This window comes from Aythya fuligula, chromosome 20 (assembly GCF_009819795.1).
Source record: "Aythya fuligula isolate bAytFul2 chromosome 20, bAytFul2.pri, whole genome shotgun sequence".
NCBI classification, from domain to species: Eukaryota; Metazoa; Chordata; class Aves; order Anseriformes; family Anatidae; genus Aythya; species Aythya fuligula.
In genome coordinates this window covers 3,405,593-3,431,117 of record NC_045578.1, presented here as the reverse complement: position 1 = coordinate 3,431,117, position 25,525 = coordinate 3,405,593, and the positions used below count along the sequence as shown (strand labels likewise).

At 46.7% G+C, this 25,525-nt stretch overlaps 1 protein-coding gene across 3 annotated transcripts in view; it reads left to right on the top strand.

Annotated features, from left to right (window-relative positions):
* Positions 1 to 25,525, top strand: part of CLIP2 (CAP-Gly domain containing linker protein 2) — an 80,600-nt gene that overhangs the window by 9,315 nt on the left and 45,760 nt on the right. For all 3 annotated transcript variants that reach the window (XM_032200640.1, XM_032200641.1, XM_032200639.1), the window contains exon 2: positions 6,907 to 7,127. In XM_032200640.1, the coding sequence (XP_032056531.1) occupies positions 7,016 to 7,127 (112 nt within the window). In that variant the 5' untranslated portion in view covers positions 6,907 to 7,015. The remainder of the gene's footprint in view (positions 1 to 6,906; positions 7,128 to 25,525) is intronic.

The window sequence follows — 25,525 nt, the reverse complement described above, 5'->3', positions numbered from 1 at the left end:
TTTGTCTTTTTTTTCCTCCCAGACACTGCTTATGTCAGATAACAAACACTGCCTGTGCGTAGAGAACTTGGATTTTGATGAAGCCCCTTGAATTGCATGGGAACCTTTCCGCTGAGTAGAGTAGCTCCTGGATCAAATTTGAATGGGTCTGTTACCAACTCTGTCCTTGGAGGGTAACAGTTCTGAAATCTCCATGTCTCTTCTGTTCCCCTCCCATGGGAGCTGTGCAGTTTTGGTGTCATGCCCCTGTTGATTTCTGCAGGGACACTGTCCCCTGCCTCCAGGGCTTAATGCCAGGGAGCAGAAACCCATTTAGTTCCAAGCCCTTCCCTGGGATTTTTTCCCATAAATCAGGGATAGTTTTGCTCTGCAATTAGTTCAGAATTGTTGCTATCTACAGTATCACTCTTCAGTAGGCGTTTTGCCAGCGTGGGGAGTGTGAGCTCATCAGCAAGCCCATAATTACTCCCCACTTTGTTTAGGATGCCTTCCTTCAGTGTCCTTTGTTTTCTCCCACTTTGCCTCAGGTTTTACATTGTGGTTTTTAGTTATAGAATGCAGGGGGTGCTTTTGTGCGTTCTTCCTTTAATAGCCTTTGTTTTATGCCAAAATAATTGAGTGAGTCTCTCCTAACGGTTAGAACTGGTTTTAGGGCTTTAAATAAAAGGCCTCTAGGCTTTCCCTTTGCATTCTGTGCAAATTATTATAAAATCTGAGTGAGGAAGAAAACTCAGCACAGGCTTTCATAGAGGTTAATCTTTGGGAGATGTGCGGGAAACCGCATAGTGACAGCAGAGCTTTCTGGATGAGGAACCTATGTGAGTTCTTAAACTGTAAGCAGAAAAACTGATGGCTGGCAGAGGGTACTGGGATCCCTTTTTTTTTTCCCCAGTATGTAACTGATGGCAGTGCACTGATTTTGTTCCTGAAGTGCTCTGATTGGTTCCTCTAAGGGAGAAGGAAATGTTTTCTTGGGAGAGGAGTCCGACCTTAATTAAGAATGAGGTCTCTTATTTCCTCTATGCTTCAATTAAATGAAAGGATTTAATCCTAATCTGACATGTGCTTCAGAAATAGTTTGCTGATTGCTTGTCAGAAGAGTAACTAATCAGGAAAGTGAGAAGGGATGGGATGATTACCTTCGATCAGGTGGAGCATCTTAAGGAATTAAAAGATAAAAATTGCCCTTTCTTCTCAGCATAAGCTTTTTCCCTACTAGCAAAGCTGCACTTTGGCTTTATCAGATCATCATCTCTATGTTGACTGGATTCATTTCCTGTCCTTTTTGCAGAAGAGTGAATGGTTTAAGTCTGGCCTTTGGATTTTGCTTTCAAGGCATATTTCTCTTCTTAAATCCCCAGCCTGTCTCTGCAGCCTGGCCAGTGCTGTCAGGGTCGTGAGCCTAGGGCACCAAATCTTAGCCCGCACTTGCCTGTGGCATACAGTCAGTTGGGCAGTAACGTGTCCTTGAGTAACCACTCTAGGAGCTTGAGCATTGTTACATGAGAATCTCACTCTTCTCAGGGGAATGGTGTGCAGAAAAGCATGAAGACATGAAATGGATGCAACCAAAATGCTCAGAAACAAGAAATGAAATAACTTTATATAACTTAATATAAGGTACCAGTGCCTTCAGGCCAGCAGAGCTTTATTTTATAAGGTCTAATAAATGAATGCAAACTGACACAGAAAGCTTTTTGCCTTTATCTTGTGTGCTTATGGTTGGAGTGCATGAAGAGCTCCTGCAGTTATCAGCAGACCCAATCTGTCTGCAGCAGTTGGTTTTCAGGGATATGTTGGGCTCCGGATACTGTTTTCAATATTCACAGTGGCTGATGCTGAAGGTTTCTACAACCAGTAATGCTGTGATCAAACCCAGAAATGTGTTGAAGGCTTTGTACTCTTTTTTTGAAATACTAAGCCAGAACCTGGGCAGAAAACTAGGTCCCTTTGTTTAACTCTCCTGAATATACGTGCAAAGGATGAGTCCAAACCAGAGTGCTGTTGGACTCCGTTACGCATTGTGTGGCAGCATGTGGGATTGTTTTTCCTTCCTGTAGAGGATGGGGATTTACCCTGTAATCATAAAAAACAGTTTCCATTTCTCCATATGGAGTCGCTGTTATTACATTGTCAGAGCAGCTGCGGACAGAATTCCTGGACTTTCCAATCTTTGTGTCCCTTATTAATGTAAGGGTCTCTGTAAATTCAGCCACACCACCACGTCATTTTATAGTAGCCCTGGAAATGGCTGAAACTCTTCTTGTGTTCTCTCTACTTGCAGATGTGCTCCCGTAGGGCTGCATGTGAAAACCCTGGTGTTCCTCATCCTCAGCATGCATGTGAGGAAAGCTGGCTTAGTGTTTTAAATGAGGGCACAAACAATTGCATCACAAAATATTATCTTAGATGGGAGTAGGTAAAAACAGGAAGACGTTATTGTGCAAGCCTTTTTCTGTCCAAATAGCTGTCTTTTAAGACACTGATTCAGGATTGAGCATGAGTCAAGATTGTTTTTAAGCAAAAGTGTTTTACTGCTGCTCTGCAGTGTCTTTGCCTGTCATTAACCCTCCCTGCGATGTGACAACCTTGCTTTCCTTCAGTCTGCTAACTAGGTATTTCATCTTTTTTTATGGGTCCTGGTCCTGACAAGGTGTCTGTGTGACTGACTGCAAACTTGAATTCACATGCAATAAATGAAATCTTACAAATTTAGAAAATTAGAAACCTAAATTTTGGCACTTAGGCCTTTGGCCAAGTATTTAATTAAAAAAACAACTCCATATTTCTCTACAAAATGTTTTAAACACTCATCTATTTAAGCAGTGCTCACCTACAGTCAATCTGAGCTCCACGTGGGCCTGCTTTCAGAACGGAGCCCCAGTGCCTCGCCTTGGGTTTTGTGTTGGGCAAACACTTCTGGATCCATCCAGAAGGAAGCACCAGGCACAGGATGGGATTCAGGCCAACTCAGACTGGTGTCTGGAAGCTTGTTCCTGTGTTTTGCAGTTGTTTCATTCAATATGGTGAGGTGAACAGATCCTTAGGCTGTCATTTACCCATAAGGGTTTCCTTTTAGAGAGTGCATTGAATCTGGGGCATGCTTTGTTGGTTTCCCATCTTGAATTGGATGGTATTGCATGTGGCAAGGAGATATCCTTGTGCCTTGTTGAAGATAGGAGGGATAGATGAAGGAGAGAAATTATGGACAAACTATTGCCAAAACTGACAAAGGCTTTTGCTTCTAACCCCTGTTTTGTTATTCCTCTACCCTATTTGAGGAGTAGTTGATGTCTTAAAAACCTCCAATTGCTTTTCTGTTTTTGTGTGCTGTCCTGATGCTGGCTGGTTTTGTGGAGACTTTGTGTATCCAGACATATTACTTCTGGTGAAAGGTATTTTCTTGAGGCCTTTCTGTACTTAGCTGAGAGCTGTTCTCCAGTTTGAATCTGAGCCTAGGTGACTCAGATTTGGCTGTCCCCTTTTCTGATGGAAGGATGGGGAACAGAATGTTTTGGTCATTTGAAGCAGGCTTTCATATTGTGCATTCCTGGGATGTTTTTCTTGGTTGTGGGAACACACAGAGCCATTCATCCTGGTATGAAAAGATTGTAGGAAGAATCTAGCACAGATCTAGAAGATCTTTGTAGTCCGCCTCATCTTTGAAGAAGATGAAGAAAAACAGCGTAAGCTGAGCTGACGGCCCTGGAGTCTCCACAGGAACAGTTGGCTTTTTTTAACCTTGTGTCAGGAGAAAGTCCCATTTCCATGAAGTTATATTGGAATAGTAAACTTACGGCTTCTGTTGGTAATGTAAGGAATAGGGAAGAAAAGACGGTTTGTTGCTTATGTCATGTGCGGCAGTGCATTTGTGTGTGCTCAGCATCTGCTGCTGGAGGCAGATCTTTCAGGATACCATTAACAGAGCCTGGTGGGATGCTGTGGATATAATCCAGGAGCTCAGAGCAAGTTGTAGTCTCTAATGGAGCAGGACAGTGCCCTGTGGAGGTACTGGCCTACGTCCCAGGCCTAGGATATTTCTGCAGCTGGAAAGCTGCACTGCATGCTTGGGAACTAACGTGGGACTTGGCTGGCTGGGGGCAGCGCTGCCCTGGGTGGTGAAGATGAGCTAACAGTGTAATTTGGAAGAGCCCCATGCCCGGATTTCATGGCTTCCTGAAAATCTGCTCATATATTTATGTGTAGAAGTGTGTGTGGAGAGAACTAGGGCTGGAGAGGGAATATCTGTGCATAGCAGTGTGTGTAGACTGGAAAATGTCCATCCTCATTTCCCTGTGTGATAATGTGAGCGTGCAGATGTACCTTATAACCTACATACCCTGTTTCCTGGCTACAGCTACTGGAGATTGGAAGGCAACTTTTAGATGTGTGAGTTAACCACATTTAACCCACATCAGACTCCTACAAACCGATACTCTGTCTGAACCGACAGGCATTGAGCATAACCAGGCCCAGGGTATTGGGTGCAATGCAGGCTGGTGCTTCAGATGCTCCTTGAATTTGGTGTGTAGCACGGAGCCCCTAGTGAGTCCAGACGTGCACTATCATGGCGATTGTATGGTGGAATAAAAAAGGCTCTCTGCTCGGAGGGTAGTGCAATTAGCAGCCTGCGGAGTTCATTTGTTTTTCAGCATCAGTCTGTTGAAAGCAAATGTGTTTGCTTAAACGTTTCTGGCAGAATTTTTCATGCCGTGGGAATGCACTTCCTCTTATTTCTCTCCCCCTTGCATAAAAATAAAATCCAGTCATCCTGAGAAGGAGCAGAACAATATCCGGTGACTTGTGTGGCCAGCTGGGATAATCAGGGACGTCAGGGATGATGACGGATGGAGGGGGAATGAACTGAATCAAGTTCCCATCTCTTCATAGAAAAGGAGTAGAATAGAGGAACAGCTGAATTCACTATCTTCCTAAAGTTTGTGTGCTACAAAACTAATGTGTTAAGGCTCTTCCTCTAAAAGGCTGCAAAAACTAAGATTTTTTTTTAATTATTCCTGTCTCACTTTCCTGATTAAATTTCTTCCCTACAGCTGTTCTATCCTTCCCCCCATCTATATTCCTGGCTGTGGATAAAACTAGGGGCTAGTTGAATGTGGGAGATGCAGCATCCCTAGCCTTCTTACTCCAAACACAGCACCAAACCCCATAACTGGAAGGTTATGAGGCGATGAGATGTGTAAAGCAGGGGTGAGGCTGTATTGTGAAGAGAGCAATACCTTCAGTCAGAGGTGGTGGAGGTGGGTGAGATCTCTTCACATCACCCTTCATAACGATCAGAGCTTCTCACCCCCAGGTTCTGTTACATATTTATCTCCTTATTTCATACTAAATTGAGCTGGGGACTGCAGGCAGCCTCGTGTGCAGCTCTGTGGCAGCACCTGGGCCTGGCTGGCTCAGTGGCATCTTCCTTAACACAAGCTGCTTGCTCTTGGCCATTGTTTCTGATCTGTTTGGGTCCTCTCAGCACCCAAGCAGCCCTGATTCCTGTGTAAGCTGAATATTCCCAAGTTGGTGCAGTCTGGAGGTGCCTGAAGCCACCCCAGGTTTTGAACACCCATTGTGGGGGGCGTGAGGAAGAGATGGGGCCTGATCCCTTGGGTTTTCGCACAGGGTCCCTCCCTGGTCTCTCTACTCCTGATTCTTCCCTTCTTTGTCTCTTCAAGCTGCTGCTACATGACTGTTATTGCAGAAACACTCTGGTGTCTCGGTTTTGTGAGCGCTCAGGAATAGTTTTGGAATTCTCCTTGTGGTTTCTCCTCCCCTGTGTCTGCCTGCAGCTTTCCCTGGAGCCCTGCCAGCCCCCTCGCTCAGACCCGGCCTGCCCTGAAGTCCTTACTCATGCCTTAATCACTTCCCGGCCCTGCTATTGCAACCCCCCCTCACAGCATCTGCAAGTCCTTGCTACGTCAGCAATGTCTCAGAAGCTGCATGCATGGGTCTGCCTCCTTCCTTGGCCTAGGCAGCAGGCCTGGGTGTCCCCTGCCTTCGGGCTGCTCCCTGTGCTCTCTCCTTGCAATTCCCTCTGCTTTTGCTGCTGCCCCAGTTCCCTTTTCTGTGCCGCCTTCTTCTGTCCATGTTTCAGCCTGCTTAGTCAGGGAACCTGAACTTCCTTTTTGCTGATAGTTTCAATTTTGTGATTGTTTTTCTTTATCCTTTTTAGGAATGTGTTTTTTCATTTTTCAGTAGCCTAGTCATTTCCTTTATTTTTATTATTTTTTTTTCCTTTTTTTCATCACCCAACTTTTTGCTTGAGGAGTTGTGTGCTTATTAATGCTATGTGCATTTTGAGGTCTTATTCCATTTGCTTACTGGGAAGGGAATGGCAGAGGGAAATGCTTGTTTTCTAAGTCCTTACTTTCTGTAACAAGGTTTTAGGTTTATCCTTAAAGGAGCTGAAAGCCCAGTCATGAACACTAGCCTCTTCCCTCTTCCTCCTATCAGTTTGGGAAGGCTGCCCTGAAGTTCTGTGAAAATGGGGACCATGCAACAAAGGTCTAGTGTCAAGGAGTTGTAAGGTGCCTTTGGAGGCTCTTATGCTGCTTTGACAGAGCAGCAGAACTAGGTCTTGGCTAATGGATGAGACTCTGAAATCTAAACCAAGTCAACAATTTTAGTTGCTTGAATCTGAAGCAGAATTTAAATACTTGTGGTTCTGTGAGGTTTCTGCTTTGATCTGTGTCTCCAGGGTTAAAGTGGGACAACAAGGTTAAGGAAAAGAACGCAATGTTAAAGTGAGACAAAAGAAGTTATCACCCTTTGGATTAAAAAAAATCAGCCTACTTGCCTGATTCTCACAGGGATGTGACCAGAGCTGCGCAGTTTTCTGGAAGCCTGTTTGATACCCTCCCACACATTCTCTGATTTCTTTATTCTCTTTTCCCACAGGTCTGTGACGATGGAAGAGAAGGTCCATCATCGAGAAGCCTGAACGGTGACACCAGGACAGCATTTGAAACCCTGGAGATACTAGTCTGACATACAAGAGGCAGCAAATATGTTGAAGCCAAGTGGACTTAAAATCCCCGGCAGGGCAGGGAAGCACTCCAGCCCCGTGGGACGAGCGTCGGGGACGACTGCAGCTGCTGTCACCACTGGTTCAAAAGAAGGTAAGGACTCAATCCAGCTGGGCATGAGTTGACCCAGGTTATGACCAGCTTTAAAGGCAAAGGCCCAGTGGTACTAGTGTTCAATAGGATGTGAAATTCCTCGTTTTGTAAGATCTTGAGCATGGATCAAATCAATGGCCTGTCTCTCCCACTTCATGTGCAAAATGGGCAAGTTGTAGAGTGGGTGAGATGGATGGATCCTCTGGTGTTCAGAGCTGGCAGGTACTGCCTCCTGTCTTGCTTGTTTGTATATGTGTGATTGCTCTGTGATTGGACCAGAAGCACGAGATTACTAAGATGCATAGCCCCCAGCCCAAGTTTGGGCAGATTTAGCTGACAATGGTTTTTAGCCACTCACAAGATGTTGTGCTGTGGCATACTCTCCATACAACTGCAAGACATTCAGAGAGGGCACTGTGTATGCGTGCCTTTACATCCATTAACGAGGAGCTGGTAATAATTAAACAAACAGGAACCTCACTCTTGACCTTCTTAGACACTGTCCTGTAGTGATTGCTTCTGGCCTGTGACAATGCATGAATGAGAACCAGACAATTAAGGTAACTTGTTCTGTGCTAATTATCTCTAATTAGTGCCTTTGTTTCAACAGAATCATTTGAAGCACCAGGGTGTGGATAATGATTTACCTAGACATGCATACACGTGCTTCACTATCCACTGATCTATATGTAGTGTATGCATAAGCTATACAGACTGCCATTATGCAGCACAGCTAATTTCAAAAGAGTTTGTAGTACATCTTGTGTAGCACTTCTGGTTTCTTTGACTGCTGGGTTGTTTTTTTTATTAGGTACATTTTAGAAAACATTCAACGTGCAAGTTTTGTGTGTAAGGACTTTCATTTCAATTGGGATTGTCTTTCCTTTTAGTCCTGGGGGTAGAACATCAGGAGGAGGTACTTGTATGTTTGGTATATTACACTGGAAACTTTTTCCTTTTGAGGAAGTTGCTGGCATCTGTGTGAGATTTATCATGCTCTTGTCCCACAATAATCCAGACCACTGCCCACATCCATGGTAATTTTGCTGTGTGCATCAATCCCAAAAATACATAGGACTTGGCAGAAGCAGAAAAGCTTTTGTTATATAGGATAATACTGGACTATTTGCTTTGGTATGCTATGACAAATTAGTCTGTGATAATGATATCGCAAAAGTGAGGGTCACCACACAGTGCTGTGTCTTTTAAGTAATGCAGACGTATAAGTTATTCAAACAACAACAACAAAAAAATACCCCACCTCTATTAATTTTCTTTTGTGCTGGGACACGTGCTTGTCCCACAAACACCCTCCATTGAGAGCTCTGCTTCAGGCACGACCTCTGCAGAGGACTTCCATGCAAAGATCCTGCTCACTGCTGAGCAACCTTGGCTGTGCTTTGTTATTACATGTCAGGGGCTCTGCTTTGCTCATGGATTTCTTCAGCTGAGCTTCCTCTTCTTTCAGTGACAGATAAGGGCATACGTCACCTCCTATTCTGTCTAGCAAACTACGTGGTTTTTTGTTTATTTTAAACTTGTTTTAGCAGGTACTGCAAAGTGTTGATTGAAGGGCCAGTCACCACATGAGATCATGGGTTGAATTCCAGATCCTGTTGCGTAATACAGTGTTGTAAGGAGTGGAACATCACCATTTTTCTCAGCTGGGGACTTGGTCCTAGTGGTTTTTTACATTAGAGTTATTTCTTAATTTAGCATCCAAATCAAAGATAATAAAAGCTCCTTACCTCTGTTTGCTAGGGGCAAGCTCAAACTGCTAATGGAAATTTTTAGGATAAGGCTTATCTGCTTATTCTGAAGTTGTTTCCCAGATCCATTCCTGTATTTTTCCCTTTCTTCCCCTCTTAGAACCTAGCTGTGATTGAGAAATAAACTGACTATTTAGCTACCACTAGTGAATCTCTCAAGGCGCTTCAAGCCAAATTTATAATTGCACGTGCATTGTGGAGTTAACTTCAGAAAAGCTGAAGGAACAGATCCCAGGCCTGTCTTCCCATTCTGAGGCTTTGCACAGAGGCATCCCAGTGAACACAGCGCGTGTGTTGCAGTAAGAGTTGTCACAGAGAGCAGCACTGGGGTGTGATGAGCTGTTAAGCTGAATGCAGCGCTTGTTTGCTGCAGCTTCTTTGTGCCTTGTTCAGCTACACCCCTCCATCAGCATGATAGATGTTCAGCAAAGCCAGCCGAGTGCAGGCAAAATCCAGACCTAAACCATTTGACCTTAGCCCGAGATTTCTTAATATATATAATATTCCTGGAAAAATGGGTGTATGGTAAAAGAAGTTTCAGGAAGGAGGGTGTGGTGGTGGTCTGTAGCTCCTGAGACACCTGCACTGCTAGTGCTGTTGGAGTGGTGGTTGGTCCTGTGCCTTGGGATGGTGCACGGGGGCTTTGCAGGAGCTGCTGAAAGTCACTGCACGGAGCCATTCCCACCTGGAAGGTGAGAACAGAGCAGGGTGGGGCTGTTAACCTAGTGGGTGCTGTGACAGGGCTTGTAGCATCACCCTGGTGTCACCCCTAGCATCATCATCTGGCTTCTGTATCCTTCTAAGAGCTCCTGCTGTGTGTGTGCCTGGCTTATAACCACTCTTCCTCCTGTAAATCTCTCCGAAGGCCTGGCCAGTCCCTTGCTGCTTCCTGCTCTTCTCCTTTCCAACAAAAATCTAAAGTGATGAGAGAAGGGTACACCCCAAAACCTTGTTGGTTTGCCTTTTTGCTTCTCTTTGAGGGTGGCTGTACCTATGCTGGCTGTGGGGCCCAGCCACAGCACAGACAGTAACAGGAATCGGCTTTTGTGGGGGGGGAACCCTAAGAGAAAAATATTATTTATTTTTTCCTGTTAAAATGACCTTTTTCTATTAGAGCCACGTGTCCTCATCACTGAAATCCTAACCGTCACAGGCACTGACATAAACTTCAAGGATAGCTGCAGCCAAAGAATCTGGTGGTAGATGGCCCGGAAGATTGGTTTTCATTACCCTTCCTGGGATTAATCAGGTCTGGGCCACAATGAGACGATGGAGTTCTGCCCCATCCTCACTGTTGTTTTGCTGGCCTGCAAATATTCAAAACATATTTGAATGCAAATTCCAGGAAGATGAGTTTCATCGGTGCGTGATGCCCTATTCTGGGAAATTAAACTTTAATGTAACAGAAAAGAAGCTCAAACTGTTCAAGACTTAGCTGTGATAAAACAGTTTCATGTTTTCTTTGCAGGTTTGTGATATATACTTGCCTGAGTTCTTTGTCTTTTTCAGCCACAGCTGCCAACTTCAGATATTTCTGTGAAAAGTGGGAGTGCTGGTAGCTTTAGGTAGCTTTGCATTACAGGTGGCAGCCTTTTGGCCTCTCAGTGCCTTGCTGCAGTTAATTCATGGCAGTGATAAGCAGCCAGCATCCTCAGGAGGAGGTAACTGCCAGCCTGAGGGCTGCTACATCTGGAGGTCTGCAGTCAGCACCCAGTGCTTTCCCTGATGCCACAGCACTGGGGCCTTTTTAACACACAGAGGGGGCAACGGCAGAGATGGGGAGGCTGAAAATAATTCTTTTGTGTTTAATGAGAATGGTGACAAGGGCTTTTTCTGCTTTACCTCCCTGTTTTGTCACCACCCATGAACGTGTCCTCGTGATATACTGGGTGGCTGCTGGATGGGAGGGTCCCCTGAAGGCACAGACTGTACATCGGGTCTTTGAATGCTGCATGAAGGAAGGGGGCTGTCAGGGTTTGCCTGATGCCAGGGGCTGGCAAACTCCAGAGGGTACTGGATTTTTCTGAACTTGTGTTGACTCTCCGTTTACCTGCTTTTTGCCAGAAATGCATGCCAAAAGGGACTTTTCCGTGTTCTTAAGTGTTTGGTAGACCAACTGAGTAAAGCAGCTTGATGTAGGTGTGCAGTGTGTTTTGGATTATAAATACAGAGCTGCAATGTTGCTCCACTTGACTTGATACCTTGTGGAAAGAAGTCTCCAAAACTTGAAATACAGTTGCAAAGGAAAACATAGGGCTATCAAAGTGTAGAATTGAAATGCAACAGTGTACAGGCAGCTGGCTCCCAGCATCTCCTGCCTGTTGAAACATAGGGCTGCCTCAGAAAGACCACATGCCTTGGTTGCCTTCCAGATGAAAAGATGTTCACTCCTCAACTGTATCTGAGAGTTGTCAGAAAGCTGTTAGAGGCAAGTGAATATTGGAAAGCTTCACCTCTTGTTACTCCTACCTTTCCATAAGCTGATAAGCCTTGTCTGCAGAAGCACTGTGTGCTTTCTTTTATTCTTACTGGGGAATACACAAAGGTGCTTTGATTTCTTCTTTCTCTTTCCCCTAGTGCTCTGTTCATATTCTGTAGAAAGTCAAGAGCCTCTCATCCGTCTCTTGTCTCTCTTCCTTTTCCAGGCAGTGGAGATGTACCTTGTTAAACCCTTCCATGGCAACTCACATCTGAAGTAAAAAAAATATATATATAATATATCTATCTATCTATCTATATATATATAGATATATAGATATATATATATGTATAGTCATAGCACGTGAGGAAAAATTGGCTGTGTATTTGAGTTTTGTCCTGGAAACTATTGTTCAGAATCCCCAGTTTCTTATCAGCTCATGGCTTGTCTCTTAGAGCTTTCTCAGTGTGGAAATTTGTCTCCTACCTGACCTGGCACTCTCGAGCTCCCATGAGGTCTGAGGGCTTTTTGTGGTGCTATTTTGTGTTGGGTGTGCTGGCTGGTTGTAGGTGTGAGCATTTCTTATTTGTTTATTTTGGTGCAAGGTAGAGCTGAATGGGCATTTCCACTGAAAGTCAGTGGGAGAGAAGCACCTGGCACGGATTGCTGGAAAACATCGGGTTGAAGGAGCGGTGGCCATGCTGACTATCCCCCTCCCTTTCTCTTCTGTAAGGCTGGAACAATGGAAAAAATAAGTTCTGCTGCTTTGTGGTGACTATTTTCCTTAAAACCAGACTGAAAATTCATCTCTAGCTGCCTCAGGAGAAGGTTTCCCACAAATGCATTGGCTTCTTTCCCATGCTTCAGCCAAACTGAGTTACTACCCTCAGCCCTGTGTGCACGAGGAGTTTCTGTGAAAATCTTCACACCTTTGGGGGTCACTGTGAAGGGCTCAATGTAGCGTTTGGATTTCTCGTTTCTTAAAAAGCTCATATATCTTCCCCCCCCTCCTGGAAAAGTCTGCTTTTGCCTGGAGATGTGAAGTGGAGAGAGAGAAGGAGCTGTGATGAATGGGTCCCCTCAGCCCTCCCAGCTGGTGGAGCAGGTGAAGCTGCTGGGAAGGGAAGTGTTCACATTTCAGCACGTTTTTCTCTGCTCAGAGCAGCTCTGGAGTAACTTAGAGAAGAAAGTCTTCCCTCTTTATGCTGCATTAACCCATCAGCTGGTTCTGGCATTCAGCTTGCAAAGCTTTTTAACGTTCTTAAATCTCTTCCTTGGTTAAAGAATATTGGCAAAAAGGTAGGGGGTGGGGAAAAAATATATATACACAGCCAGAGCTGGGCAGCACTGGGACTTCTCTGCTAGAGGCAGAAAAACCCAAACCTGTTCCGTTTTCTGCAACATTTCAATGCATCCAGTCTGAACCCAGTATAGATCCTGAATTTTGCAGATTAATCCCATCTTTGTGAATGGGCAGATGCAAATATCTATGACCCAAATATCATATTTGGGCACGTCTGTGGGTGTCAAAACTGCTTTTCAGTATTATTGCTTACAAACTGTATTGTGATGGTTAAACTCGACAGAATTACCGTTACTTCTGATGAGAAACAAATGCTCAGCACTATTAGTATTTGCTGGTTTAACATCCTCTTCGTAAGCACTGTATGATGCTGTTCACTAAAAATAAAAGCAGAGCAGGCTGCAGCACTGTTAAAGAGCACTGGATGACTGGCTCAGCGTGCTAGTTACACTAAATAAGTTGCAGTGAGGGGTCTGGAAACCTGAGCTGTGCTGGTTATTGGGGCAGTCACGGCTCATGGTGTTGGCTCAGCCTCGTGCCTGTGAGCCACAGCTCGTGGCTTCTCCTTCCAAATCGGCCGGGGCTGGTTACATCCTGCTGTAGTCGCTGCTGTGCTGAGATGAGCTTTGCTTCGTTCGGGCAGGAGCTGGGATGGGTTTGCTGATGAAGTTGCTGGATGCTAGAGCTCACTCTAGGTGGGGCGTGTGATCAGAGGTTTTGGGGTATTCAGAGCTGACGCCCCAACCTGAATGTGATCCATCACCCCCCACATCGCAGAAGGTGAGGAGGCCAACAGAAGGGATGGACAGCTAGGACTCTGTGGGCTCCGTCCCACCTCCCTCTTCACAAATAAGAGGGTTCCTATGAAAACCAGATGGCTTTTTTTTTTTTTTTTTTTTTTATCAGGGTTGGATCATGTTTTGAGGCTTCTGGGAGAGAGGTGAAAAGTTCTTTTTGTCTTCTGATTTGTTTTGTAGAGGTGCAGCTGTATTCTGGGGGCTGCTTCTAGTTTCAGAGACTCAGCAATTCTATATGGAAATGTTTCTTTGCATACATCTAGACCCCATCATCTTTAACAAGCTATACCCGCATGAATTCTGCCAAAGGAGTGTAAATCTCATCACCACCTTAGCTCCTCTGTAGGATTTGTGCCTTGCTGCTACCTTCCCCAGTGGGAAATCTTAGCTGAATGTTTTTATTCATCTGCAGCAGGATTAATAGCAACATCTTGGTAAATTGACTTGGAAATCAGTTGTTTGCCCCCTCAAGTTTCTCAGGCTTTTGTTGGAGTAAATTGTCTGCAGGCATAGCAATAAGAAGTCATTTCTATTGCCTCAAGGTTTATTTTGCAATAAAACAGAAAGGGAAGGTGTCCTTGAATGAGGAATTCACACCTAGGTAATAAGAGGAAGCTTGGACAGGTTATTCTTAGGTAATTGCTGATGGTTTGGCACTGCTTCAGTGTAGGCTTTTTTTTTCATTAAGCTGTGAGGAAGGGTGCTGGGGCTGCCTGCCTTTGTACCGATCCATTAATTCTCACTCTCAAATAAATATGAAAGACACTAAACTACTGTTTTGTCTGAAACAAAAGAAATGGGACTGTGGTGTCCGGAGCAGCACATTGACTGGCACAGACATAAGGAGCTAATTCTTGTCTATTCAAAGGCTTTGTGCTTCTTTATTAATATTAACTTGGGGTGTTGTGCACTGGCAAATTGAGAGAAGAGACCCCACACCATGGGGCCGGGGGCTGCTATTATTTCTAGCAAACGTTTGTTTTTGCCACTTTGCTGCAGGCCTCATGGCGTGCTCAGCGATGTCAGCTCTCATCTGAGCCCCCAATTAAATCCAGGCTGCAAGCATGAATGGCCATTCCTCCAGTTAGGCCAGCAATCGCTGCTGAAAAATGCATTGTGGGGCCTGTAAGGTTTGATTAGGCCTGGCTTTATCTTAGCGGGCCTCGGTGTAGTGCCCACAGCAGCTTTAATCCCTAGGGGAACTGAGAGGGCAAGGTGTCGAGGAGTGTGCCTTAAAATCAGGTGCCTCTGACTGCCACAGCATCCACAGGTTGTTTAGCAGCCAGCAGTAACAGCACAGCACCCGCGGACACACGGCAGTCCTCTGCTTGAGGAGTCATCAGATACCTGAGGAAAACAAGTGTGTTTTCAGGGGCTGCATGGAAGAGAAACCACTAATGAGTGTTAATGGCTCATTAATTTAGGACGGAGAAACGGGTTGCTGCAAAGTGTGTTTGGAAGGTTGATAGAGAATTGGTTATGGAAGGCTTCTGTAACATTGCCGCCTTATACATGGTGTATCTAACAGCTTCATGCAGGTGTCCGCAGTGCAGGAAGGGGCCAAAGCCTCACAGTACGTTATCTCACAGTCAGTGCACCTTCTGTCCCACTTCTCCGATAAGGTTTATCCCTGTGAAGTGTGAGGTGCTGTGTTCCCCCACCAGCAGCCCTGAAATCCTGTGCAGCAGGAGGAAGCCTGGGAGCCTCCTGATCAGCGCGGAGCTGTAGGGGCTGGTGATGTGCACTGGTGGCGGCCTGCTTTGGGGGGAGCACAGTGGGGCTGGGGCTCAGCTCTGCTGGGGTGGGAGACGTGTGGGCAGCATAGCTGGGGTGTAACCACTGCAACAACCACCAGAGAAGCTGTGCAAAGGGATCGCTGCAGCTGAGCACACACTTTCTACCTCCCTTCCCATCACCAACATGGGGTGTTTGCAATAGCCTGCATGTCAGTCACACAGCTCTGCTTAAATCCTCTTCCTCACGGACACTGATGCTTTTGTGGGACTTTGCATATTTGCTTCTAATGCCCATTGCGTATCCAAAACCCAAATGTTTTCTGGCAGGGTTGTGGATTGGCTATTTGTGTAGGACTTATATTCAGTTCACACATCCCTTTCATAAGCCACTCTGCCATCCTGCAAGCAGGAATAGGTTTTGTTCTGGGTCTTCTAGTTGTGTTTTTTTCCCTTTCTGTTTCATTCTGGTGGTGGTGTTCCCCCTTCTCCGTTCTGTTTCCTCTCCTTTGGAGGAAGGGACCTTTGGCAGCCTTCCTCCCAAGGAGGAGTGACTTGTTGCGTTCCAATAAATGCAGAAGGGCACTGAATCAATCTTGATTTAATCAGCTTTACAGGTGACATCTAGAGACGACTGGGAGTCCGATTTTAATTGTCTTAATCATTAGATGCTCTTAGCAGGATTTGATATAGTTAATCCTTAATATTCAGTGCGCTCGTTGTGGAATGAGATGCGGGCACACGCGGAAGGCATATGGAGGTCAGACGCCCTCCTGCTCTCTGTCTGTAGCTTCTCACAGAGCAGCAGGGAAAGAAAATCTGCTCCCCACAGATGTTCAGCTTATGGTGGTTCGAATATAATGAACCAAGTCCTGTTCAGCTGGGCTGGTGCGGGTCTGCAGTAATGTCAGTGCGCTCACAGTTACACCCATTGAGGGTGCAGATTTGGGGCAGAATCTGCTCCTGCCTGTTCTGTCTTGAACAGTCACTAATCCTGCAAGAGCAGATTAATGATTAGAGGCCTGAGCCAATGGTCATTGGAATCAAAGGGGAGATTCCCTTTGGTATAGATGGGTTTTTGGATGAGAACCTATAGGGTTAGTGGCTTCAGACTGCTGCTCCATAGCATGAGCTGTTGGTCTGAGATTCCTATCACACACCAGTCCTGCATATGAGTATCCCCCCCTGCAAGCAGTTAAGTTGGTGAATCGGTTTCAATAAAAACCTTAAAATATTTAGAACACGAGCACTTTGCTTTCTTTGTTTTAGGTCTACTGGGTATTTACTTATTTTTCATAAAGGCGCTAGAAAGTAATTTGTCCTTAAAAAATAAGACTTGTATGCAGTAATAAGGTCTGTAAGAAAACTCCGTACATCACAATACTCAGTATGAAGTAATAAAACCTGTCAAAACTGGCTGCCCGTGACTTAAGGCTCAGAAGACGGTCGGTCTCTCTACTGCACGATGTGACCATTGTGGCACTGCTGTTTTCCAGCACAGCAGCTACGTGTGCTTTTATGAGTCTCTGGGTTGTAGATGGCCCAAAGGATGCAGCAGAACAGTTTGCAGAGTTTTGTGAGAATGGAAATACTTCCTGCATGGGGATTTAAATACTTGCAAAGGAAGATAGTGATGAACTTTGCTGTGACTAAGTCTTAAAAGATGAACATACCCAGAGAATTTGGGAATTGGTTTGTCTGATCTAGCGTGCTGCCAGCGCTCTAATTCACAGGGACTGTTAAGCAGTAGTTAACTGCTGCAGTGGGACTATTCCCAAGTTGCTTTATGAATTCCTACCAAGCACGAGCTGCAAGTCATTCTAATTTCTGTAATTATGGGACTGCTATTCACACGTGAAACCTCCGCTGTTATAGATGCTCCAAATGCTTTCCACCTCCTGTGAAGCCTGGGCTCTGCTGTAGGTCAGTATTTACACACACAACGTAGACAACTGGGTCTTAGCCCACGTCATCCTGTGAGTCGGGTGAAAGTGGGCCGGGCATCCTGGCCAGCGGGATTTGTGGCCTTTTGCTCTCCCTGTCCCGGCACCAGGAGCAGCAGCTTCCCTCTGTGATGCTGCTTCCTCTAGTTCTTACTAAGGTGATAACTCTGCAGACATGGGTACACCTGTGAGTTGACAGGGAGTATGCAGTCACTGAGCATGAAGGGAAACATCTCAGCCCTGTACTTGGGGTGTGATTGTCTGGTTTCATGTTGAAATTCCCATTCCCTGAAGATGATAAGAGCTGTATTTATTGCTGTGTAGCTTATTTCACAGAATTGCTGATTGCAGAGTATTATGCTTGGAGGTATTTGCTTAAAAAAAGGAAGTGCCAGAAATTAGAAAGGCTCGATGCAGACCTTGAACAAAAAAAAAAATCAGTTAAGAGATGGTGTGGTTTTGAGAAAAAAAAATATTTTTTTTAAAAAAGGGGGTAAAGACGATTGGTGGCATGGTGACTTTCTGTCCTAGCAAAGTGTGTGTGATAAAAGCATAAAACTGATCATCTGAAATCATCTGACGAAGTTCTGAGGAAGTGGCATAAGAGAGGGTTGGTTCAGATGTGAATATTCCAGACCAGTAAGACAGAGATACTGGGACTGGGAGCTTACCATGTGCTCAGAGATGGCCAGGGTGGTACCTGGAGGGACCGTGTGTGTTTGCTCCCAAGGAAGGGATGAGATATCCGCTGCAAATAGATCCTTTGGATTTTCTGCAAATAGTGCCTGTTCGTGCACAAATCAAATGGGATACTTAGCTCTTTAAGCCAGATATGTGGAATAAAGTAGATGACTCAGGGTTAATCTGCTCTCAAATATCTATTTTATTAGATTAGGCAGAACTCAAGCAGCCCAGCAGATCCTGTGTCCTGTGGCTCTGCGTACGGCCAGCCCATCGTGTGACCTGCACGGGAGATGTGAGCAGGGAGTCAGAGCTGTGCCTCCCCAGCGTGCAGCCCTGGGGCTCTACACAAGTTTGGCAATTAAGAGATGTTGGTATTTACCTCGAGATGTTGGTCTTTACCTCTCCTATAGATCCTCTGGGGTCCTGGGGATGCTGCAGAAGGCCCCTAAAATGTCTGGTTTTGGGGCAAATCAGGTGGAGGGTTGAGAAGGAAGGTATAGCTGCATTGCTGTTGTGTTTCTACTGGAGGAGAGACAAACTACGTATGATAACAAGCAGCACGTTGCTTGCCTTTGTGCTGGGACCATCCCCGTGGTTCAATTAACAGTGGCCTAACTCTGCTCTCTTCCAGGAGAGCTGATTTCTGTGAAAACCAGCCTCTCAGCATGCTGATAAGGAGCTCCCCAGTACCTCCCCTCGCTGTTGCTTGTCACTTGTCACATTTCTGCGCTCTTCCCTCAGGGCTAGCTTCAGACAGGGCATGAGAAAGTGGCTTGTATGGCTGCAGGCAATGAGCTCTTGCAAAGAGAAATCTCTGGGCAGGGTGTGTGTTACTTATTCCTCTGCAGCGTGAGTGTTTGCTTAATGAGAGCGTGAGCTTTTAAGCTTTTGGGGTTTTGCCTGAATTCTTGCTTGTAATGATTAAAATTCTCCCCTCTCAGGCTGCGGAAGGACCTCCTGTGTCAGCCTTGTGTGGCACCGGCCTCAACTTACCTGCACTGGCACCGAGATCCGATGGAGTTCAGAGTCTGTTGTGCCTCCTGGAGCTATCACTGCCATTGCAACTGCAAGCGTGGGGTTTTCTCTGAGCTTTTGGAGTTCCTTTGTCCTGCTCTCCTCTGGCAGGAGCTGGGCTGCACCAGCCAAATCCTGCAGGCTGTGTTCTGGTCTGTGTGCTGTCCAGCTGTAATGCAAAGAAGTTTCTGCATGAGTGGGAGCAAAAGCTCAGAACAGGCAACTTCTAGGCTCTTGAAAGTTAAAATGTTGAAGAAGGAGGCTTGGATGACGCTAGAAAAGGAGTTTGGTAGTGCTTGGAGAGCTTGCTGTTCAGTATCTTTAGTTGCATCTGGGGAAACTGAACTCAAACTCTTGTCCTGTTCTCTGGCTGTGACACCTTTGATAATCTTCCAGGGCCTTTGAATCTGGAAACTGCACATGTAAAATCAGTACCTCTGCTTTCTTTAAGCTTATTCTTTTATTTCGGAGCATTTGGATCGTGTTTTTGAGTTCATTGCACTCGGAGCCTACAATTATTTTGGTTCATTTCTTTTGATTTTAAGTGAAAGTGGTAGTTTTATTTCACTGCGTGATACTGCACCAACAGCATTTAGACAGACTTTGGTTAATCCTTAACCTCTGTGTAAATATGGCATGGCTGTGCAGGGCCCTGGGCTGGCCATGAGATCTTGTCCTAGGACTTGGCAGCTCTCTTACAGGGAGGACTTAATTTGCCAGAATGATTAACGAACCAACACGCTGGGGTGGAGAGGAGGCCTGGGCAGCAGCTCCCCCGTGTTTGAGCAGCGTGTAGCTCCATCTTCCTTCGCAGCCCAGAGCACAGCTCAGTTTCCTGGCTTTTGTTTCCTTTTACAGCCCTAGGTGGTGTGAGCTGTGGCAACAGCCTAATCTGCACTCAGTAAAGGGGGCCACGTTTTGGGTAGTTCAAGTACTTTGTGGTAGAAAGGGAAAGTAGGAAGGAGAAAGTTCTGTTTCGGTAGGGTCTACTTCTGTTTACATTGTCATAAATTAATAGGGAAGTGCAGCAGGGCAGCCTGTGGGCTGGCCGGGCTGGTACCAGGAAGTCTCGTCACTTTTAGATGGCCGTTCCCTTTCTGTCGGAGTTTTCTGTGACTCCCCAGGGCTGGTAAGGATTTGAGTAATAGTGCTAAGAAATAAAATAAAGCTCTGGCAGTGCTGGGACATGTTCTGAGACACAAGGCTGTGCAGCACTGCAGTTTGGCGGTGACCTTACCTGAGAGCCCGGAGCAGTATTTTGTGTATTTTGACAGATCAATCTAATTCTCAACAACAGCAAACGCTTAATACCGCTCCCAATGCCATCTGGTATTCACGTAGGTTACATGCTACGGTTGAAAAATATGACAGCTGGAATTAGCCCCCTTTCCTCACCCACGATGCTGCTGAGTGACGTGGGCAGGGTCTGCAGATGCCATGCAGCTCTGGCTCCTGCTCTGCTCAGCACCGCCTCCTCCGAGCAGCCAGCTGCCACGCTTGGGATTCCTGGAAATGCACGGAGCTAATGAATGCTGCCCTGCCACCCGGGCTGGGGAAGGTGTGTGAAGGCACCGTGGTGTTCCTGACTTGTCTTCCAGCTGCAGGAATGCACCCCTGGCTTGAATTCAAGGATGGTTTAAGCTTGAGCTGGGGGCACGTGGGTCTCTGAAGTGCTGCTGGTAATGCAGCAGGGCACAGGTAGGAGCTGCACAGCACGACAGCTGCCAGCCCAGGCAAAAAGCTGGCACTGAACAAGGTGCTCTCCTTCTATCCCCGTGATTTCACTTTCCTTTCCCCTGACTGTCAGAGGCACCCCTCTGCAGCCACTCTGCACCCCTGTGGCTGCTCAGGTGATGTCCTGTGGGTGGATTTCTAGAGTTACACACACGCAGCAGCATCTCCATCGCGGTCCTTGCACAGGCTGCTGGCCTTGGAGCGGCTGATCCCCTTGTCTGGATCTAGTCCGTAAAGTAATAACAATAATTGCTCTCTTGGTGGAATAAGCCAGGCTGTTTTCTGGTACATTCCCTTCTAAATTTTATTGGCAGTGAGCTAATTTCATCATTTTTGAGTGAACAAGCCGATGGCCTTTCTGTGTACACCTGCTTGAGCAATGTGCTGCTTGGCTGCTCGTCTCCCTCGGTTAATGCTGTGGCTGGTTAGGAATAGCAGCAAAGTCCACCCGAGTGGGTTTTATGTGGGAATGGTGCCTGAGCAAAAATCCTACACTTAGAAAGGCTGTGAAATTCCAAATTGAGTTCAAAACCCTGCTGCTTGATTGCTTTTCTGGTGGAGAGAGAGCGCTGTGCTTTGCTTGGCTGCTCTTCACACTGTTGGGGTCTCGAGATAAATTTCTCCAGTTCAGGAGGTGTCCGGAGACCGCTCCTCTCTCTGCGCCAGCGCTCTGCCTGGGAAATCATTTATAAGTGCCTCATTAAAGACCTGTGTCTGCCTCTTTTCTTCCTTTTTGTCATCAGATCGGCTCACTGAGAGCAGCTGTCTTTGCTTCCCTAGCAGCACCCCCTAAACCACGCTCGTGCCGTACAAATTCCCACAGCCTGAGGAATCGCAGACAACTGCGGGTACACATGTGCCGGGCTTTGCAGGCGTGGCGGGGTTAGCCCGAGCTCGTTCCCAAGCTTGTCTACGCTTAGTTGAATAGAAAAGTCTCTAAGAAGTTAGCTTTGTGCTAGATTTTTTTTTAAAAAAAGAAGCCGACCATATGGCGTGATTACAGCGATGCAACCGGAGAGCAAGGTGCGCGTGAGGAGAGGCGGCGATGTGCGGTGCGATGCTCGGGCTGCCTGAAGGCTGGTCACCCCGCGTGCTCCGAGTAAGTGCATCCCCCCCCAGTTGGTCTCCTGGCCCTCTGGGCTGTCTCGTGGGTTATCACAGCGCTGTGCTACCTCAGGCTGTTCCCTTATTTTCCTTCAGTGTAAATCTGAAGTATTTTGCTTGCGATGATCTGAGCGAGGTGACCATTTGAGGTGCTGGGGGGAAAAGAATTATTGAAAATTTATAGCTAAGGGCTTGTTTAAATGTGAAACTATACCCTGTAGTTAAAATAAGCTATAATCAACAAAGTGAACAATGCTTCCAAGTTGCATATTCCATAGTTAGTGATTTTATTCGTTACTTAAGAATGAAATCTGTATTATTCAGCAACGCACAAGCGATTGCTTCAGCGTAGCCTAAGTTTTCAAATGGGTCTGTGACTTTTTTTTCTAGAGGCTGGGGGTGGCGTGGGCTGGGGAAAAAGGCGTGGGTGCTCCGTTCCTTCTGTCAAAGCTGAAACAGCCTTAATATTGTGGGATTTTTGTTTTCGTTATTTATCAGGAAAACAGGATGCCGTTCCAGAGGTATGATAGATGGGTCCTGTTTGCAGGCTGGAAAATGTTAGATAACAGATTGAAGCATGAATGTTGAAATAATATGGCTTTTAAAAATAATAATTGTGTTTAAAAAAAAAAAACAAGACTGTACTTGATGAATAGATCCATCCATATGCTGCAAGCTAATTATCACTCAGTGAAAAATCTTCTGTGTTCTCTACCAGGCACTCACCTCCCTCCTGCCCCGTGCTGCCAAACACTACCTGCTTTGCATATGGTGTTGAATACCACTGTTTATATGAAAAACTTAAAACCCTGAGATATAATAAATATCTTGTCACAGTTTCTTTCAAGAATTGTACTGAGCCAGCCTGCTGTTATCTGATCCAGCAAAGCTGTAAAAGCGCAGGGTCCTCCAGCCCTCCCGTCTCTGGCGGGCACCAAGGAGGCACGTCTCGCCCGTGGCGGAGCAGATTTCGTACCAGCCAGCCTCTTGAATGGGACCTTTATAAGAAAGCCTTTGTTCAGGATGGCTGTTTGAGGTTCAGTGCCCTTCCCAGCTGCCTTGTAAAGGCAAATATCTGCCTCAATGGGCATCTCCTTGCATTCCCTGCACAGCTCCTTTGCAGTAGCTCTCATTTGTGCGCTCACTTTCTCGTTTGGTTTCTTATTGTCCTCTTTCCCTTCCTCCTCCCATCAGGTTTCTTTCTAGGTATTATTGCTCTTTTCAGAGTAGCCAGAGCTGGCGATGCTGAAGCTGTACCAGACCTTAATATCCACATCGTGGGGCTTGTTCCAGGGACCTGCAGGGGCAATAGATTTCCAGGGTGCCAGGTGCAGAGTTCATCTCTGTGCCAGTCATTACATTCGTGTCCCACGAGATGGGCCGTTACGGGCCCAACCTTTCAGCTCTGAACTTGGAGAGCTTTCAGTCGTTGTTTCCAAGTCAGCCATAAATCTCTGGGGCTGCTTCCTCCCACAATGTGCTGCCAGGCACTCAGCTACTCCCCGCAAAGCATCGCTTTCTCTAGCGGTCACCTATCCCCTCTCTCTTTCTGCATTATCCCGCAGCCTGAAAAGGCCGCGATAAATCTTGCAGAAAACAGCTGCTTCAACGATTTGAGTTTGGGTAGAGCAGCGAGGGCTGGCTTTCACTCGGCTGCCAACAACAGCATTTCTGTGGAATCCAAGCAGCTTCGAGAAGCTCCGATTCCTCTGTGGGAACCTGGAAATCCGCGAGGCCTCAGCCCCCGAGCAGCGTGAAGGCAGCAGGCAGCCCTCCTCCCTCGGGAGACCCCACCAGCCCCCCGGCTGCTGCTGAGGCTGCCAGCTGAAGCCGTGCCTCTGCCCACGCAGATGGCAGCTCCCGGAGGTGCAGCAGGTTGTGCCTCTTGTCTCCTGCCTGGTAGACCAGATACGGTATCCAACAGGGACCGAGGCTTGCCTCTTTGAAAGCCGATGCTGTGGATTGTCCTTTTTTGTTCCCCTCTCTGTATGGGAAGCTCTAATCAGCTCTGCTGTGACTGTCGGTTAGGGAATTTCTGTAGCGTTGTGCTTGGAGGTGAAGTGGTATCACAGACCTGGAGAGAGGCTCACAGGAACCGGTGCCTGCAGTGTAAAAAGCAAGGGGTAAAGCCCAAATTGCTGGGAGTTGGCAGCTACTTGCCTGTAGAGATGCTGTCCTACAGCTCTGGCTGATAGTGGAGGGCTGCAGTTTTACCAGAAGCGTGTCGTCCATCCCAAGTGTTCGGTGTCCTGAGCACAGGGGCAGTGCTGGGCACCCCAGTGAGACCAGTTCCCCCTGGCAGCTGAGCCTCGAGCCCAGCAGCGAGCCAGGCGCTAAGCTCTCGTGTCTCAAGCTCTTGCATAATCCTTGCAGCAGTGAAAACATAAATTATTCCTTCCAGCTGGCACCCCTGTGGCCAGCTGCAGGGCTTTCCAGCTGACAAAATCTGCCTTGGCTTCACATGAGCCTTACGGTCCTGTGGTTATGGGACTGCCCAGACTGGGCAGGAGCAGAGCTGGCCCTGAAGCTTTCTGGCCCCTGGGCTTGGTTGCAGGGCTGGCAAATGTCAGGTGCTTGCTAGCCACAGGGCAAGCTGCCCCATCACCACTTAGCTGTACCTATAGCATCAGTGGTGGGCTGCAGCGGGGTGAGGAAATAGCTCCTGTCAGATGGGCATGGGGAGTTGTATGCACCCTGTATCAGGCGAAGCTGGTGATGTATTAGGTACAGACCTATTCCTTTGCACTGTGGTTTAAATCAAACAAACAAACAAAAAAAAATCAACAACCACCAAAAAAAAAAAAAAATCTGAAAATTAAAATGGAGAAGGGAAGAGACCTTTCCTAAGGGTGTTGTAAAGCTCTTTTGTAAGTATCGTGGGTTTTCTTCTGCCCTCCCTTCCTGGCAGAAGACACTACTCTGGTATCTTTTCTTTTTGTCTTCATTTAGATGTAATGTGCCTCCATTTTATCAATTAACTGCCTGTCTCCTGATTCCCATGGCAACACAATAGGCTGTTGAATTTCTGATTCCTTTGGCAGTCAGGGTGCCTGGCATGCATCTCAGGAGCAGCGAGATCACAAAAGGTTTCTGCAGGGAGTAGGAAATACGTGGGTAACGCTCGCTGTGCACCGCTTCTCATGCTAAACTATTTTCCTCTTCCCTCCTCCCCTTCCGAAACAAGTTTCCTTTCTCCCTTTTGTTCCCATTACCCAGTGATAAGAAATGAGCAACTGGAGTGCTGCGGGAGGTCGAAAGGCACGGAGGGAGCGAGAGGATGCCTGGTCTTGTTGGATGGGGATGGCTCCCAAACGTGGCACGAGGCTGTGTCTCTTCAGGGATCCTGCACTGAGGGTTATTCCTGCTGGTGCTGCAGGGTGATTACTCCATTCCTTCAACTTTCACTTCTCAACTTTTCTGTTTGCAAGGGGTTTCTTGCTCCTGTACCTGTACAGAGCTGCCTTGCTACGGCAGACGCTTCCAAGAGCTGGATGTGCCCACCTCCTGCTCGCAGGAGTCCTTGTGCTCCCAGGGGCTTCAGACACGGGGCTTTCATTGATGCTGTGACAAGAGCCGTGTGAGCAGGCTGGAGCCTCAGTTTAATCCTTTAGCCTCTCCAGTTCCCAGCTCAGAGGAATTTGTCTGGCTCCTGAAGTGCTGGTGGCTGAACCATTGGGGTGCCCTGTTGGTGCTGGTCCCTAACCAGACAGGAGGAGTTTGCAGAAAGGCCCCAAGGGCCGGGTCTGCTGTACGTGTTACTGACCTGTCACGTGCGGGCTTAACAAAAGCTGAAGGGGAAGCAGAGATTTAGGGTTGGATAAGATGTGCGTTTACTGGGCGCCGTGCTTGACTTTGATTTATAAATTGTTGTTTGGCCCTGAAAGCTGTGACCTACAGG